General features: G+C 31.4%; 1 protein-coding gene across 3 annotated transcripts; it reads left to right on the forward strand.

Annotated features, from left to right (window-relative positions):
* The first annotated feature begins 285 nt into the window (after window positions 1–285).
* LOC110814056 (primary amine oxidase-like) lies at window positions 286–6982 on the forward strand. Of its 3 annotated transcripts, none has more exons than XR_015817587.1 (6): window positions 286–1074; window positions 1990–2374; window positions 2462–2575; window positions 2871–3409; window positions 3567–3842; window positions 6822–6982. XR_015817587.1 is itself a non-coding variant. In XM_022041373.2 (5 exons), exons 1-5 carry the CDS (start codon window positions 314–316, stop codon window positions 3769–3771), a joined length of 2004 nt encoding a protein of 667 aa, XP_021897065.2. In that variant the 5' UTR covers window positions 286–313; the 3' UTR covers window positions 3772–4016. The 3 variants fall into 3 exon arrangements, 1 of the variants encoding a protein (XP_021897065.2); XR_015817586.1 differs by lacking the exon at window positions 6822–6982 and adding an exon at window positions 3930–4090; XM_022041373.2 differs by lacking the exon at window positions 6822–6982 and having other exon boundaries at window positions 3567–4016.
* Window positions 6983–15406: the final 8424 nt, after the last annotated feature.

A 15406-nucleotide genomic window follows, 5' to 3' on the forward strand; every position in this document is an offset into this window, starting at 1 on the left:
TAAAGGTCTCATGAAGTTGAAAATTTAACCATGAAGCTTGATAAGAAAAGGGACATAAATTTATGTTTATTGCATATGATTAGTGCGTCCTATAATGTAATATATAAATTTGGATTGGTGTGCCGGAGTATGTGGGCCTAATAATTTTAAATATGCCTGGTTGAGAAAATTAATAAAATATATCAACTAAACAAAATAATTAAAAAATACAAGTTGGATTCTATTAATTTATTCAATAAATGAGTTTTGAGTTTTTGGCCCCAAAAACTACTATTAATTCAACAGTATCGTATTCCTAATTCAAATTGGTCCTATGGATTCAGGTCCGAAACCACTCTTCCTCTTCTGGTTCATCTCCTTCCTCTCGATCTGCACCAGCAAACACCACCCACTAGACCCTCTAACCCCAAAAGAGTTCACTCTAATCCAGACCATCCTCAACAAATCACACAATAACCTAACCTTCCACTACGTCGGCTTAGACGAGCCAGAAAAGACAGTTCTTCTCTCATGGCTATCAAAACCCACCACCAAAACCTTACCACCTCGTCGAGCTCTTGTCATTGCTCGACTCCACAAACAAACTCATCGGATCATCGTCGACTTATCCTCATGCTCCATGGTATCCGATAAAGTTTATGAAGGATTTGGCTACCCTTTGCTCACAATTGAGGAGCAAACAACTGCGTCGTTCTTGCCATTATCGTACGAGCCATTTCTGGATTCAATCAAGAAGAGAAATCTTGATTTAGCCAATGTTGTTTGCTCGACTTATACAGTCGGGTGGTTTGGAGAAGAGAAGATTGGTAGAAGAGTATTGAAGATCCTGTGTTTCTATACAAAAGACACAGTTAACTTGTACGTAATGCCCATTGAAGGAATAACTATTGTTGTTGACCTAGACGAGATGAAGATAGTTGATTATAGTGACAGGATAAGAGTTCCAGTGCCTACAGCTGAAGGAACTGAGTACAGATCTTCAATGCAAAAACCACCATTCGGTCCGTCTTTAGCGTATGCAGCCATTTTTGAACCAGATGGTCCAGGGTTTAAGATTGATGGTCATAAAATCAGGTTAGCATTTAAGTATTACTTGTTTCAGAATTTAAGTTCTTCTTTTTAGTATTTAGAGGAATTATTAATTTTTTTATCATTAGTATAAAAAAAAATTTGGCTTAACAATATTATTCATAAAATTAGATCTTTATCTAGTCAATAATAAAAATAAAACGTCTATTTCGTAGAATAGTTTCTTAATTATTTGCATTGTCATACTTCATAAATAATTATTCTTTTAATGGCTAATTACTAGCTATATATTCAAATTATTATTTTTTTTTAAATTTTTTTAATTACAATGTGAATAAACTACTTTTGAAATTTAGATTCCAAAAATTGACCCAACAACCACCAAACAAACAATTTCAACTTTTTAATTAGAAAAAATTGGATGGATATTAGTTTATACAAACTTAATATTATAATTTTCAGTAATATTTTACTTCAATAATGTTATAATCTTCTTTTTATATTCAATTAAATGTTTAAGTTAAAAATTAGTAGGTGATTAAATAGGTAAGATAAATACAAAGTGGCGGTGAAACTATTAAATGCTGTCACTGCCACACTGGCCTGTCATTAAAAGAGTTAGCTTCACAAGGCACATGGAGAAATGTGAGTTTAACGCCGAATCTGACAATCTAACATTTCTCCGGTCAAACGAACCATGAAAGCTTAAAAGACGGTGACATAAAATTCTTTTTTAAGGATAAATTTAAATATTTTATTAATTAATTCATATATATATGAATTATAATAGTATTTTTCAACCAAAATATATATAAATCTCTTACAAAAAGACAGAAAGATAAGTTAGGATCTAAAATTTGATGTTATTTTTCTTATTACCAGTTACTTTTATTTCATCAAGTGAATATAATTGCACATATAATTTTATTTTAAAAATTATATAATTATGATTTTAAACAGTTGGGCGAACTGGGTATTCCATGTGGGATTTGATGTCCGGGCCGGTCCAATCATATCTCTTGCATCCATTTATGATGTTGAGAAGAGTAAATTTAGAAGAGTATTATACAGAGGGTATATTTCTGAGTTATTTGTGCCATATATGGATCCATCCCCAGAATGGTACTACAAGACTTTTTTTGACTCTGGTGAATTTGGGTTAGGGCAATATGCAGTCACACTTGAACCATTTACTGATTGTCCAACAAATGCACAATTCATCTCTGTATATTATGCAACTCAAGATGGCACACCAGTCGAAATACCGAATGCCATTTGTATTTTTCAGAGGCATGCAGGGAATGTCATGTGGAGACATACAGAATATGGTATTCCAGACCAAGTGGTAATTTTTTGTTGAATATTCATTTTAGCTTTTGATTTGTTTAAATTTCTAATTTGATCATAACTATATATGTATATGATGCGGCAGATAACAGAAGTTAGACCAGAAGTGACGTTAGTGGTTAGAATGGTCGTAGTAAGTGGAAATTATGATTATATTCTTGATTGGGAATTTAAGCCATCCGGATCTATTAATATAAAGGTACCTTTTTGTTTTTTACTTTTAATTTTTTAGTAGTTATGGTACTTTTTAGTTAGCTCTCAAACATCAAAATTAAATATTTATATGGTCCAACTTAAAATAGATCATTCATTTTTAAGATATAAATAAGAAATATACTCGTAATTTCATTCAAAAAAAAAAATTGAATTTTACATCTTAAATAAATATTTAATTACTGATGGATTGATTAATTAAGATTAATATAAAAATATTTTAACAATATAGAAAATAATAGTTAAGTAATTGATCATTTATGACTTTTGTTTCTCTACAGGTTAGTTTAACCGGAGTACTAGAAGTAAAAGGAGTAGTATACAATCATACTGATGACATAAAAGATGATGCACACGGCACTCTGTTAGCAAATAACACTATTGGTATATACCATGATCACTTCCTTACCTACCATCTTGATCTTGATATTGATGGAGATCTTAATTCTTTTGTCAAAAATAATTTGGTGACAAAGCAAGTGACATACCATAATTCTCTTAGAAAGAGTTATTGGACGATTGTGAGCGAAACAGCTAAGGTGGAATCTGAAGCTCGGATTCAACTTGGTTTAAAGCCTATTGAAATTGTTGTGGTTAATCCTAATAAGAAAACAAAGCATGGAAACAATGTTGGTTATCGTTTGATTCCAGAGTCCACATCAACTTCTCTACTTTCTGATAATGATTACTCTCAAATTCGTGGTGCCTTCAGCAAGTATAATATTTGGGTCACTCCATATAATAAATCTGAAAAATGGGTAGGAGGAGAATATATTGATCAGAGTCACGGCGATGATACTTTAGCTATTTGGAGTCTCAGGTACCAAATTTTAAAATTTAGAATTTTTGTTGATTTATTAGCAATGTTAAGATACTAATTTTACATGGTCAAATATAAATTTTTTTGTTAATTTGCTGGAAAACTCTTCCTAATACTACATACTTTTTTGGTGTATTATTTGTTATCCCATTTACAGGAATAGAAAAATTGCGAATGAGGATATAGTTTTATGGTACACCTTTGGGTTTCATCATGTTCCTTGTCAAGAAGATTTCCCTATGATGCCAACACTTAGTAGTGGATTTGAGCTTCGACCTACCAATTTCTTTGAAAGTAATCCGGTGCTTAAGACCAAACCGCCTGACTATGCACATTGGCCTAATTGTTCTACACCACATTAGGAAGTCCAAGTTTTGTTTCACAGCAGAAAACTAACGAGGAGTTTCAGCTTATTGATTTTTTCTCGTTGAAGGTATATGACTGAAACTTCTTCTTTTGATTATAGATATTGCTACTTATCTTGGGCTAAAAGGTCTCATGAAATTGAAAATTTAAACAGGACGCTTGATGAGAAAGGACACATTGATTTGTGTTTGTCTGCATTTGATTATAGATTACTAACAAGGATTCTCTTGTCTTTACAATACACCAAATTGGTATTAGAGTAAAGGTGATTAGTGATAATTGTTCTCAATCAAGTTCCAAATTCCAAAGGAATAATTTCAAATTACAATATTTAGTTCAATAGCATTAGAAATTGTGATAAAAAGTTGGAAATAGTTCTAATATCTTTAGAATTAATATTATGTGAAAATATGGTAAAACTCACACATTATTTATTATTTATATTTATGGAAAAATATTTTTAATATTTATATTTATTAAAATGAACAGTAAAAATATAAATGGCAATTATTAAAAAAAAAAGAAATATGATTATTAGAACTAAATGCTACTTTTAATTGTTAGTATCATTTTTAATTAAACAATTTTAATCATAGTAAAATGTTTACTAATATAATTTTTAGAATTTTTAATTGGATTCTTAATCTAAAATTAAAAATAAACGTCTATTTTATAAAATAATTAAGGTTCTGGTATTATTTAACAATTCCAACTCTTTCTTATTTTGGATGCTTCGACAAAAAAATTCAAGTATAAATGACTCTGGAACTCTGCAGTTAAGGATTGATTCAATTACACTATTTTATTTTAATTAAATAGAATAGGATATTTAGATATTTTGTTAGATAACTGTAAAAAATTTCATCCAATAAACACCGCATTTGTCCTGACTAAAATTATTGACACAATTTATGTAATACATGATCTCCGAATTTAGTTCGAGATTAATTTTAACACTTTAAAATGTATAAAAAATTTATTTTTAAAATTAATAAATTTTAATTCAATGTGGAATTATGAAAAAAAAAATAGTTTATGGATGAATTTAAAAATAATTTAAAAAAAAAGAGTAAAATTTTGGGTTCGAATAATATTTTTGAAAAAAGAAATTAAAAACTGGAGGTTATAATGTAAATAAAAAAAAATTGGCCACGTAGGACTGCCTAGTTAGCAGTCTCGACGAATCGAAACGCGTCGCGTGGCAAGGCACGTTGATTCGGTGCCAGCGAGAGGCCATGCTGGCCATCCGCGCACCCTGTGATCGAACGATCTAGAAGCAATCTTGTGCACGTGGATGGTTCGGATCTGTTTTCTCCTTAGGCGCAATTGGACGGTCAAGATCAAATGCGATGAACGGTACAGATTCATTTCTCCTTTAGGCACGACCGAATGGTCGAAATCAAACGCGATGAACAACCCAGATTAACGCGATATAAGTATAAATATTTCGCATTACACTGAATCCGAATCTTAGCCGCCAGTCTCCTGTTGGAGAAAAAGAACCAGTCGTTGGAAAAAGAAGCTGATCGCCAACTGCCGCTGCACTGAAGCCACATCCGACTGCTAAAAAAGGTAAAAATTCTCCTACCCGCTCGAAATTCAATTCCAAGCACCTCTATGACCATATCGGAGCAAAACGAACAGCGGGTGAGCCAAAAACTGCGGGCAAAGCCCAGCAGAACCGCCGCGGGTAAAACCCGTAATCTCCTCCGATGAGCCCCTTTTTATTTCCCGTTTCGTGCAATTTTTTCACCGTTTAATTTTCTATAGGTTGACCGAAAAGAAAATTCCAGTCGCGAAGGTGAGCCAGTGCACCCGGAAAACTCCATCACCGGTAGGTTTTTGTTTTTTTTAATTTTTTTGACCAAACCGAGACTCCATAACGTATTTTTTCGCAGGGATATATATAAAGTTAGTCGAAACTAGCTAAAATCTTCCGAAAATGGCCAGGTCGATGCAAACCGCCGTTGCGAGCGGTGGTGCCATCGTCGAAGTAAAGCAGTAACGCCATGCCGGAACTCCGAAATTGACCGAAAATGATTTTATTGTATTTTTATGTACATGAAGTGTTTTATCTTTGCAAAAAAATTCAAGAAACTAGGGGACCGCCAGTAGGCGCAGTAAAAAGTTCAGTGTTTCAGACACCGATTCGGGTAAGGATCCCTCACTCTTTCTCCATTGCGATAAATTAAGACTTAATAATTAATAATTATATATTTTTATAAAAAAAAAATAGAGAACCGTAAAAATAATTACAGGTCACTAGTGGAGTCGGAACCAGTTAGTTCATGTCGTTTCGATTTCCTATTTATTTTCCTGTATTGTCTATATTTGATTACTGTTATACTATGCGTAACTTAATTGATGATTTTTAGGATCTTTTTGGTTATTTGGTCATTTGTTTTTCCTGCATTGTGTGCCGGTATTTTGGTCATTGGTTATTTAACTGTATTAAACTATATTGTTGTCTAAGTAAATTGTGAGTATAAATTGATATATACTTATTGCGTGGTTGATTGTTATACTGATGGAAATCTGTATGGAGAAGATTTATTGGGTACCCGGGAAAGAGCGGACGGGTTCGGTACATAGAAAATTCTACCGTGAACGTTACCTCAGTCGGACGGACCTAAGAAGTTCCTTACTAGTAAAGTTTGAGAGATATGATTCACCTTCATATCAAACAAGATATCGAGGTGGTGGAATATTTGGCGCCCATTAGCGGACGGGGTATTGAAACGATCGGTTAATTATTTAATTAGATATTGGATTCACGAGTAGGAAGACATCCCTACGGACCTCTAGAGGTACCAGTAAGTGGGTAAAAATATAAAATGATCATTTCTTGTCATCTTATATGTGATAAATAAGAGTGTATGAATATGAGTTTTAATAGCTTTTTTTTTATAGCAAATGAATTTACATTAAATTAAGGGCTCCATTGGTTGTTTTTCTAATTTTTACCAATCTTCAGTTTTTTGTATATGTGATTACTGTGATATTCTTACTAGTCTAGTGTAGCTCACCTTTTCATTAATTATTTTAGATCAAGAAGATCAAGATCCAGATCCCAATCAATAAGAGGGTTGTGAATAGTTCACTACCCGAACTCCCTTCAAAAGCTAATGAAGGTCGTTGTATGATACTTAGTGATTTGTTTTTTTGTTTATTTTTTTTATTTTCATTTATTTTTTTAGAATGAAATATTCTCGTAATCTTATTGGGCATTTTAAATTATTGTGTAAGGAATATAAACTCTTACTTTATTATTTTGTTTCCGCATTTAATTTATGATTTTATTTTATCAAAGATTCCAGGTCTTTACAATTTAATTATGCAATTATTTTTGGAAGACAAAAAAATTAAATCAAATTTTTTAATTCATTGCGATCATTTTAGTTAATAGAATTTAATCATCATAAAATTTTTATTTGGCCGAAAAACATAAAGTTTGTGGAGACATAATTAATAATCAACTAAAAATTAAATTTTATTTTTATATTTAGAAAATTTATATAAATAATTATTATATATTATGATATTAACTATAAATTTATTTAAGAGACAATGCATCAACATATGTTATTTTGGAGTTTAACTTTTACATATATCATATTTTCAGCTTAAATACACATGTGACATAATTTTTAGAAGAATTATATAAAAAAATAACGTAAGTTTTATCTTATATAAACAGAAAAAAAAAAATTTCTAATAAAAATATAAAAAATTTATCACACATTATTTTTTAAAAGAAGATCTACATGATACATGAGGAATGAGAATGAAATAGGTGATTAAGAGTTTATATAATGCATAATTTTAAAATTTGTAATTGATTAAATTTTAAATAAGTATTATTATGCATATATATATCTGTAGTCAGTTAAAAATTAAATTTTATTTTTATATTTAAAATTTTAAATATATAAGTATTGTTAATTAAATAACATAGTTTAATCCTAATGTATAAATCCTAAAGTGCTTGTGAGTTCTCCATGTAGAGTTCCAATGGTCATCATAATCCTTTCTATTTTTAGATTTTAAAATAAATTTTTTTTAATCGACTAATAATTAAAATAATTAAATTATTATTTTAAATAACAAAATAAATTTATTTAAAAAAATCGAGAATTTAACACGTGCTAATTCTCAATATCCCTTTTTTTTTTATTACATGAACAATATAATGATCATAGTAGATGAGATAGATTATAAAATTTTTAATTGCATAAGATTTGATTTTAGTGAAAAAATTTAATTATGGATTTTTAAAACCAGAAAGAAAGAATTTTATCAAATAGATGTTAATTATTTTCCATTTTAGATTAATTAATTAAGGTTTTAAATATTTTGTTTATATATTTAAAATTTTAAGAGTTTATTTGAAAAAAAAAAAAGAGAGATTGGAAAATGTACCATTCACATGAAAAAATATTCCTATTAATTTATATTTCACGTTACATGTGTCATTAACCGAGCTAATTGAATAACAACTACAAATATATATATATATATATATATAGATTTAATATCATTCATATTACATGTTAAGCCAATCTAAAAGTAGTAATTTCTAAAAACAACCAAATAAATAATTCCTAAACTCAAGTTTCTAATTTGTGAAGATAGAAAGCTATTTTTGTTAATTTATAATAATGATACCAATAATATGTTTTCTAATAACCAAATAGCATAATTATCAAAAGCAAACACGCGGTAGAAAATGAGTATAAAAAAAAAAAAAAAAAAACATTAAGAGATAAAGTTTCTTAATAATTTAACAAACAATAAGCCAGCACAAAGAAACAACATGTCCTTATACAAGCGCAGTAACCCAGCTTATGGCATTGCTTCAACATACCCAACCCTCCACCCACAAGGTATAATCACCTCTCACTTCTTCACAGGAACCCACTGTTACTGAGTTTTCTGGCATGTCTCTTTCCATTGATACTCATGCAAGAAAATAAAAAAAAAAAGTATTCAATTATTCTCTAGTTCTTCGATACTGGTGCATCAGATCATATCATATCTGTATACCTGCATCGCATCTGTACATAAATATTATGGCAGATACTTCTTCTGAAGTTGTTTTGTCATATGAGTTTAGTATATATTCATGGGTATATTTCATGAAAACCAAGACTAAGACTAGCCTTAATCTGTAAATTTTTGCATTCTTTTTTAGACACAATTTGATATAGGACTCAAAAATCATTCATAGTGATAATATAAGAAAATTTGATATTAGAGATTTTTACATGAAAAAAAGTAATTATAAATAAAAAAGGTTGTGTTGAGATGTTTGAACGGAATGGTAAAATAGAGAGGAGATACCAACAAATACTCAATATAGCTAGAGCATCGAAATTCCAAAGTGGGCTTAAGCTGAAGCGCTGAAGTTATTTTATCCTGACAACAGTTTATCTCATGAATAAAATGCCTTTCGTTGTCATTGATCACAAGACTCCCTTTGAAGTGTTATCTTAAGCCAAGCTAGAGTATGCTCATCTTAGAGTGTTGCGGTGTTTAACCTTAACATCCACACTAATTAGAAACAAACATAAATTTGATCATAGAGCTAGAAAATGCATTTTTCTTAGGTATCCCTTTGGCGCGAAAGGAAACAAATTTCTAGACATGAAGATAGAAATGATTATCATCTCAAGATATGTGATATTCGATGAATATGTGTTTGCTTGGAAGATGAGAAGTCACAATCTAGAAATGTAGAGTATTCTAAACTCAAAGAATACTGAGACAGAGAAAATACATGTCACTCACTTCGCAAAGAACATGAATGGAGAATTACTATAGAAAACAGGCACTTGAACATGCAAGATGAAGAATTGAATGAAGAGAATATAGTTAGCCTATCACCAATGTAAGGAACTTATGAAGAAGAAACGAAAGAAGTTTACATATAGAATGAAGCCATGTTGATAATTATCTACTACGAAGGAGGCCTACTAGAACTAAAAGAGCATCGGCTTACTTAAAGGACTATTATGTGAATAGAGTGACAATCACATTTGTGACCTACAATTTTTCCGTAAGTTTAAATTAACCAAGAGACGTTTGTTGATTAATTGTTACTAATGAACAACCCAGGAGACGCTTTTAGAGTTTAATTCACCAATAGTATTAAAAACTAGAAAGACCTAATTCTAACCAACAAACTCAACTGTGCGGTTCATTTAGATTAGATTATATATTTTCTTAGTGTGAACACTAATTTACCACTATTTATTAGAATATCTTAAACAATTATAGATTCAGAAATCCTGAATAACGATATGCTATTATGCTAGACACACAATGAGGCATATTGCAACGAATAACAAACAACAATATTGTTATGCACATAAGAATATATAAATATTGAAAATAAGAAAAAATAAAAATAAAGTAATTAAATCTCACAACCCTTGTAATAAAACTTCAATTAAATTCTTGACTGGAAATAAGGAGTATTTAGCCATTCATCATGAGTTTAGTACACTAGAAATTGTTTAGAATTAACAAAGAAAAGTACAAAAAAATAGAAAGAAAATTTGTTCTTCTTCTTCTTCTTCTCTGTTGGCCTCTTCCCTATGACTCTCCTCTCTTTATTCTATTTAAAGAGTGAGGTTTTGTGTAGTTAGGGTTTCTCTTCCCTTGATTTTGGCCTTTTTTCTATTTTTTAAAAGTGTTATTTTCATTTGGTTTCCCACTTTTATTTTTTTCTTTGAGTTTGAAAGAATCCTAAAAGATTAATATATGTTGTTCCCACTAGGACATAAGCCTTACCGAAGACTTACCCATGTGTAAATTAATATCTGCTGCTTGAGCTGCCAAGTGCAAGTCTTGCCCAAAGCTTAAGCATGTATGACGACTTTGTGTGCTAAATCAATTCTGTTGCACTGTTTTTCAGGTATTAAGTCTTATCTTCCCACCTGTATCAAATTTTAATAAAATCTCTTAAGTTAGGTAGTAAGTGATTGAAATATGCATTTAATCTAAACAATAAAAGTGACATTTATGTACACTATCAAAGATCCATTAAGAAGAGGTCCAAGAAAGCAACACAAAGATCGGTCATGCAAGATTTTAGCCTTGGGATCACCTTGTCGAGAAGAAGGAGAAGGAATACATGGGAAAGGAAATGAATCTAAAAGAAAGAAGAAATTTGCCAAAGAGAAAGCTAAAACCAAGAGGGAGAGACAAATCCATCTCCTATTCCGAAGCCAAGACTAAAAGGTCCTCTCCCACTCAAAAACCATATCTAAACTTGAGGAATTGTACACAAAAAAGAAGACTTTTTTTTTCTAGAGAAGAGGAAAAATAATTCAACAAGAAAATGATTCCAAGATGGCGATCGAATGAGAGTCTTGAACACCACCCAAGAGAAAGACTTTATCTATTAATTAAAGTATTTTATTTTAATTAAGTTTTTTATTTCTAAACGCATTAGACTTCTTTTAATTAAATCTTTTATTATTATTTAAGTGTAGTTCTAGTTTAAGTAGAATTAAGAGTTTGATTATAATTATTTAAATTTATTTTCTAGTAGAATAAGTGGATAGAAATCTAAATAAAGATGTCACTACCTCTTTATAATTCACAAGTTCAATATTCAATAAAGTATTCAAGCTTATTTTTAAGTCTTTGCTAATCGTGAGTGCTTATTAAAGAGTGTGTCTTCCACAATTTGTCGAGTGTCGTGTTGATTCAACTTATCAACGTAAGTTATTGTCGTGTTTTGTCAATCCCTCTTAAATTAATTTCACATATCAAGATTCCATCTTGTGGCGTTTAATCAATTCAACTCCTCATCTAAATCACCTTGATTGACATTCACGAGTTGAATATAGGTCAAGTAGGGAGAGTTTGTTGAGAGTTTAATGATTATGAATACTAGAGTATATATGATGTTTTTTATCACATTAGTTGATCTTAGATTCCACATCATGAGAAAGTTTGTTATGGGATTTTGCATTCTATTCAGTAGTTATCTAATATCTTAGAAATCCAATAAACAGCAAATTGTTTCCAAATCATCTATTAAAGTAGGATATAAAGTAATAACAAGTGTATAATGTGAACTAACTTGGATAATATATCTCTTGAGTGATTTTAGGATTGATCACCTTGAAGCTGCAATGCTATATTACAAAAACAAAGTTGTAATACACATAATATTTAATCTAGTATTTTATGAAAGAACTAAATTGTTGAGAAAAATTAATCCCTAAAGTATGCACAATCACACCAAAGAAAAAGAATAAAGAAAAAAATACAAGTATTTTATGTGGTTCGACAGTGTGCCTACATCCATGGATAGGACCCGTAAGAAAGAATTCCACTATATAATATGATAGTACATCACCAATAGGTTAGTAAACCTATTTATAGAGAGACTAACAGAGTTCTTAACAAATAAAAATCTATAGGATATACATCAAATATTCTCCATAATAAATACAAAAAAAAACTAAAAAAAGTATCCCCAAAATATAAATAAATATTCCAAAATTCAAGACACATCAACAAATATTCCCCTTGACTTGAATTTCCTCTATCATTAAAGCAGCTAACCATCTCGTCGCGTCGTCTTGCCAATATGCCCCTACTGGGGCATTATTGAGTATCACATACTCTAGCCAAGTTTATGCTGCACCTAAACTTGGTATTTGATCCTTGAACAAAGTGACATCTACCATCAAATTCTTCACACACAATACCAATCATCTTATCAGCATCTTAACTCTCGGATTCCTGCAAATCAACTGGTCTCGCAACTGACAAGTTATATGCAACCAGATTCTCATACCTCTGTGGTTGTCTAATCTGTCTTCTCTCCCTGCCTGTTGTAATACTATATGGTTGTTGTTATCAGGTGCATTATCACCTTCTTAATTAAGATTATGCACTTCATTCTCTGGACCATTAGACTGAACTTTAAATTCTGTTTGTTCTCTGACACCGTGATTTGATTCTACTATTGTCTTCCTCTTCTGACTATCTAATGAAGTAGACTCATTAAATATCACATCTTTACTGATAATCAACCCTGAAGACTTAGGATCACTACACCACAACCTGTAACTTTTCACTCCAGATGCATACCCCAGAAATATACACGTCTTTGCCTTCGGCTCAAGCTTATCATTCTAACATGAGCATAAGCAGGACAACCAACACTCTCAACTGAGATTAATCAACATGTGACCCAGACCATATCTCAAAAGGAGTTTTATTCTTAATAGTTGTGGATTGATATTTATTAACTAAAAAAATAACAGTATTCAAAGCTTCAACCCAAAATTCTTGACCCATACCTGAATGAGACAACATGCTTCGTGCTCTATCACAAAGTGTTCTATTCATGCATTTTGTAATACCATTCTATTGTGATGTCCCAACACAAATGCGGTGTCTTATTATACCTTTCGTACTGTAGAAATCATTAAATTCATGATTGCAAAATTCCAACTCATTATCAGTCCTAAGATACTTGATCTTCCTCTCTGTTTGCTTCTCAATCATGGTCTTTCATTTGACAAATGTTGAAAATGCATCTTTCTTAGATCTTAAAAAATTCACCCATACTTTCCTAGAGTAATCATCAATCAAATCATAAAGTATCTGACACCACTTTTGGAGGAAACTCTGTATGGACCCATAAGTCAGAATGAACATAATCCAACTTACCTCTGGTTTTGTGCACTGTCTTTTTATTGAACTTCACTCTAGTCTGCTTATCAAACATACAGTGTTCACAAAAATCCAAAGCTCCTTCTTTATACGTATTCAACAAACTTTGCATGCTCAAAACGGATAACCCCTTATCACTCATATGACCCAAACGTAGATGTCACAACTGATTCTGATTATTACTCCATGATGCTACACCAGCTTCCCCTGAAACTACATTTTCCTGAAAAACATACAATGTAGATTCTAAACTGATTTTCATGAGTTCTAGAAGCTTTTACACACTTTAAGAGTACCATTCTCTGCATGATATTTGTAACATTGAGTCGCCAGTGTAGAAAGAGAAATTAGATTCCTCTTCATCTGAGGAACATGCCAACACTTAATATTCTGATAATACCATCAAACATTCTTAATCTAATATTACAAATCTTAGCTACAAATAACGAACTGTCATATTCCATATACACGATACCACTCATCTGCTTGTAAGTAGCAAACCAATGCATATGTGGACTGGAATGTAACATTAGAATCAAAAATCCAGGAGTTCTTTCTATGATCCGAATTCACATATAGAACTATCCCAACACTATTGCTATCACTATCATTAGAATTATCCCTATCGACTATATTAGTAGAACTCTCATGCTCTTTTTTTCTCTTCGGTATGGGACAATCTTTCCTAAAATGACCCTTCTCCCCACACTCAAATTTTCTTTTTTACCTCTAGATTTTGATTTGTTCCTTCTTTGTTCCTTCCCCTGCTTACCAAACCTTCCCCTTCTGTTCTATACTTAATAAAGTTCTTTTGTAACTCTTTCGATTTTAGCGCATTGCTAACATCATCTAGTGAAATACTAGCTTTCGCATACAGTAAAGTATCAATAAAAATCTAATAAGAAAATTGTAATGAACACAAAACGATCAATGCTTGATCCTCATTTTTAATCTTAATATCTATGTTATTCAGGTCTATAATTACAGAATTAAACTCATCAAAGTGTTGTTTAATAGGTATATCTTCACTCATTCTAAATTATAAAGTTTTTTCTTCAAATAAATGCAGTTTGTCAGCGATTTTACAGAGTACAAATCTTCCAGTTTCTTCCACACAGCTGAAGCTGAAATTTTTTCAATAATCTCTTGCATAACATTGTCATTAACGCTCATAAAAATCGCACATAAAGCTCTATCCTGCATACTTGCCTTTTTTGACACTCTCTTATCCTTAGGATATCTTTCTTCAATTGCTCCCCACAAACCTTATAGTATCAGGGACGATCTCATTATAATCTTCCACATACTGAAACTCGTACCACCATCAAACTTCTTTATCTTATACTTTGTTGATGTCGTATCGAATCCCTAGATTGTACACCAAAAATCTAAATAGAGAAAAAAATATACTATTAGAAAGCAAAAAACACTCAAAGAGTCACCACTGTTTAGAAAACCATCAAACACAACCACCGGAACACAACATGTGCCTCCACATGCTACCACGCTCATCCACACGCTGCCATGCGCTCCTCCACTCACTGTCACATGCACGGCCGCCAGCTGCCTCTTATCACTGCAAGAAAACACCAAAAAATGCATAGAAACGTGCGACTTGACGGATCTGGTAAAAACGCGTCGAAAACACGCCGAGAACGCTGCAAATCGAGCCTTGCATAAACTGGGTGCTGCCGCACTAGTTCGTCTTCTCCAGCGCGCGTTCTCCTTCTCCACTTTGGTTTTGCGCACATAGGGAGCCAGACTTCGTAGATACACCTTCGATTGTGAGAGAATTAGTTCTTTTGAAAATAAAATTTCATATTGCATTGTCCATTTCCATGAAAATGAATTTTTTCAAGAAAAAAATTGAGGTGTTATTTAACAATTATTTTCAGGTTATTTTCTCTAATAGATAATTTATGATTCAACAAA

The sequence above is a fragment of the Carica papaya genome, chromosome 3, assembly GCF_054855325.1.
Source record: "Carica papaya isolate Zhongbai chromosome 3, ASM5485532v1, whole genome shotgun sequence".
NCBI lineage: Eukaryota > Viridiplantae > Streptophyta > Magnoliopsida > Brassicales > Caricaceae > Carica > Carica papaya.